This window comes from Rhinopithecus bieti, unplaced genomic scaffold, assembly GCF_001698545.2.
Source record: "Rhinopithecus bieti isolate Rb0 unplaced genomic scaffold, ASM169854v2 scaffold_32264, whole genome shotgun sequence".
NCBI classification, from domain to species: Eukaryota; Metazoa; Chordata; class Mammalia; order Primates; family Cercopithecidae; genus Rhinopithecus; species Rhinopithecus bieti.
In genome coordinates, this window is record NW_016813984.1 from 318,809 (window position 1) to 323,195 (window position 4,387).

The following is a 4,387-nucleotide window of genomic DNA, read 5'->3' on the forward strand; positions in this document are numbered from 1 at the left end:
TTTTTTTTTTTTTTTTTTTTTGGTATGTAGTCTTGCTCTATTGCCCGGGCTGGAGTGCAGTGGTGCAATCTCGGCTCACTGCAACCTCTACCTCCCAGGTTCAAGCAATTCTCCTGCCTCAGCCTCTGGAGTAGCTGGGACTGCAGGTGCATGCCCCAATGCCTGGCTAAATTTTGTATTTAGAAGAGATGGGGTTTCACCGTGTTGCCCAGGCTGGTCGCGAACTCCTGAGCTAAGGCAGTCCGCCCATCCAGCCTCCCAAAGTGCTGGGATTATAGGCATGAGCCACCGCACCTGGCTGGACATGTTGACATTTTAAGTACCTTTGAGAATGTTAATTGGAAATGTCGGGTACTCACATGATTATTCAGGTCTGGAGAATATATCTGGACTGAAGAGGTGGATTTTATGAGTCATCTGCATAGAGGTGGTAATTAAAGTAATCAGGGATGATAGCTTGTCTAGGAACAGGATATAGTGAAAGAAGAGGGCCCTCGACCAGGTCTTAGGAATTATATCACTTAGTAAGAAATCTGAGGAAGATGAGCTTGCAAAAGAAACTAACATAAGTAGCAAGACGTGGTAGGCACACAGGCGAGAGCTAGGTCTGGGAAGCCAGGGATCAGTTGCCACTGGGGTCAGTATTGAACTTAGCAAGGGCAATGTCTGAGGAGTGATGGAGGTAGAAGCCAGAACGGCATGGCTCAATTTAAAGATTGTACCACCCTGGCCTTGGCCTTAACCGGGTTTTTTTTTTTTTTTTTTTTTTTTTTTTGAGATAGAATCTCATTCTGTTGCCAGACTGGAGTGCAGTGGCACAATCTCGGCTCACTGCAACCTCTGACTCCCTGGTTCAAGCAGTTCTACTGCCTCAGCCTCCTGAGTAGCTGCGATTATAGGCATGTGCCCCCACATTTGGATAATTTTTGTATTTTTAGTAGAGACGGGGTTTCACCATGTTGGTCAGGCTGGTCTCGAACTCCTGACATTGTGATCTGCCTGCCTTGGCCTCCCAAAGTGCTGGAATTACAGGCATGACCTACTGCGCCCTGCCGGTCTTAACCTCGTTAAGTTTCGTTTTCGTTATCCATAAAGTAGAAAGAGATTTTGTGAATTTTTATTGCATGCATGTGTAAGATTCCTTAGCACAACACAGAAGCTGCATTAAGAGCTTGGTAAATGTTAGTTAAGTTCATTTGCTTTCTGTCAACAACAATAAGAGCAAAATATTAATAAGATTTAGGATGCATAGTAATGTACTGTATTTTAAGTTTATTTGGTTAATTATAAAACATGTAATTGTGAAAGTGGTGCCATTTTCCCCTCAGATTGCTATAATACAGTATTTTTTAAACAAACTCCTTTGTGGAGAGGATTCTAAGATATCGTCTGTTCAAAATTATAATAGATACTATTTAGTGGTTTTAACTTTGTTTCAGCCCTTTTATGTGTGTTTTCTCACTTAATACTCATAACAGTCTTTCTTTTCTTTTTTTTTTTGAGATGGGGTCTTGCTCTGTTGCCCAGGCTAGAGTGCAGTGGCAGGATCACGCCTCACTGCAGCCCCAGCCTCTAGGGCTCAAGCGATTCTCCCACCTCAGCCTCCTGAGTAGCTGGAACTACAGGCACACATCACCACACTAGATAATTTTTTGTATTTTTTTGTAGAGACAAGGTCTTGTCATGTTTCCCAGGCTGGTCTCAAACTCTTGGACTCAAGAGATTTGCCTGCCTCGGCCTCCCAAAGTGCTGAGATTATAGGCATGAGCCACTGCGCCCATCCTCATACCAATATTTTGAGGGCTACATCTCTACAAATGTCACTTAGGAAATTAATGATAGAGCCAAGATGAAAACCCAGGATTGCCTGGCCCCTAACTACTACAGTATATTGCCTCCTTGCAGAAATGCAAGCTTGGAGGATTCTAAGGTGCTACAGACAAAGGTTATGTATGTCTTGGGGGTTATATATGAATCAGTTTGCATCTTTAGTTAACATCCTGATTCATTCCCATTTATGTTCATTTCCGTCTCACGCTCAGTCTCACCCTGTCTCTCTCTCCATCTCAGGTGACAGAAGGAAAACAGGATCTGGAAAGAGCATCACAGTTGGCCCGGAAAATGAAGAAAGAGGCTGCTTCTCTCTCTGAGTGGCTTTCTGCCACTGAAGCTGAATTGGTGCAGAAGTCCACTTCAGAAGGTCTGCTTGGTGACTTGGATACAGAAATTTCCTGGGCTAAAGTAAGTTGCAGTTCAGATGAAACACCAGCATGATGCCAGTGTAACGTGACATTTGTTCTGGGCGATCTGGGTGGATACCATGACCCTCCATTTCATATTAAGTCTAGCGTTTTCTTTTTTTGCATTGTTTATCCACTTCTCTGTCCTAAGAAAACATATTTTTAAAACAATGATTATATTTTATTTTGTTTATAATTTCTACTTTTAGATTAAGGGGTACATGTATAGGTCTGTTACATGGACATATTGTGTGATGCTGAGGTTTGGGGTATGAATGATCCCATCACCCAGGTAGTGAGCATAGTACCCACTAGGTAGTTTTTCAGCTGATGCCTCCCTCTGTTTCTCTCCCCTCTGCTAGTCCCCATTGTCTATCGTTCCCATCTTTATGGCCATGCATACCCAATGTTTAGCTCCCACTTGTAAGTGAGAACATGTGGCATTTGATTTTCCATTCCTGCATTAATTTACTTAGGATAATGGCCTCCAGCTGCATCCATGTTGCTGCAGAGGAAATTTCATTCTTTTTTATGGCTGTGTAGTATTCCATGGTGTATATGCACCACATTTTCTTTATCCGGTCCACCACTGATGGGCACTTAGGTTGATGACATGTCTTTGCTGTTGTGAATAGTGCTGATGAACATATGAGTGCATGTATCTTTTTGGTAGAACAATTTATTTTCCTTTGCATATATACCCAGTAATCAGATTTCTGGGTCAGTAATCAGAACTCTGTTTGAAGTTCTTGAAGAAATTTCTAAACTGCTTTCCACAGAGGCTGAACTAATATATATTCCCACCAGCATATAAAAGTGTTCATTTTTCTCTACAACCTTGCCAACATCTGTTATTTTTTGACTTTTTAATAATAGCCATTCTGAATGGTGTGAGATGGTTCTTTAATGTTAGTGATGTTGCACATTTTTTTTCATCTGTTGTGGGCTGCTAGTATGTCTTTAGTGAAGTGTCTATTCATTTTCTTTGCCCATTTTTTAATGGGATTATTTGTAAAACAGTTCATTTAATAAGATATTTTTATCTTGATTCCAAAAGCATTACATTCATGGATCATCAAGGCCTTTATAGGTATTATGTTCATATAGTACTTAAAAGCCTAATTCACCACCTTCAAAATCAATGACACATATTTACAGAGTATTTACAAAGAATTGTGCTGACTTTAATTCTTCTTCAATAACATTTTAAAACCAATAACTAACCTTTCTATTGCAAACTTACAGATGTAAAGAACATAGGAATAGAATTTTAAAAAATCATTACATGAGTTTTCTTTAGCTCTATACTTTGAAATCACAGAGATTAGAAAGTTAATTTGCCGGTTCTGGCTTCTGCAGTAGGCAAATTATTTGCAGTAGACAAATAATTGAATGGAACATGAGTGGTTCTTTTAACAAGGCATTCTGTTTTCCTAACTCTTTCCTGAGAAAGAAGCAAGTATACTAGTGGGAAGTGCTGATTATAAATGATCAATACTGTGATCATTTATAATCAATCAATACTGATGTTGATATAAAGCCACAAGTATCAGTTTCACATCCTCTACAGCTCTACACATGTTTGCTGTGGGCCTTGAGGAGAAGGCGCTGAGAGGCTGTGGGATGATACAACTCCTGCTTACTTTGAATGTTCTATGGAGATGACAGCTGGGGGAAATTTAAGATAGTAGACACTGGAAAGACTATTCTCAGTTTAGAAAAAAGCTCATGAACAGCGTGATCATGCCATGAGCTGTGTGAGTGTGACGGAAGTGAAGAAAGGAATGTATGATGGAAATGAACATTGCAAGTCATCGGTATGTTGTGGATGAATGCAAAACAAAGACACCAAACTTTATTTTGTTAAATTTAAGTTTTCAAGGAAATATTATCTCCCTCGTGCAGTACACTTTGAAAATAATTACTTTTTTATTAGTAACATAAGTAATAGAAGATATTTGAATGAAATTTGCCTAGTGTAATAAAAAAAGAAGCAAAATCACCTATAATTAAACAATACTGTTATTTTTTTTCATTTTTTGGGGCACATATCGATGTGCACATGCAAAAGCATGTATTTAAAAATAAATTTTGTTGTAACTAGCATTTATTGACCTTCTTTTAAAAACTTACATCTTTTTTTTTTT

General features: G+C 39.2%; 1 protein-coding gene across 1 annotated transcript in view; it reads left to right on the forward strand.

Annotated features, from left to right (window-relative positions):
- UTRN (utrophin) overlaps positions 1-4,387 on the forward strand; it is a 604,813-nt gene that overhangs the window by 229,790 nt on the left and 370,636 nt on the right. The window contains exon 34 of the mRNA XM_017849334.1: positions 2,071-2,241. Coding sequence (XP_017704823.1) covers positions 2,071-2,241 — 171 coding nt within the window. The remainder of the gene's footprint in view (positions 1-2,070; positions 2,242-4,387) is intronic.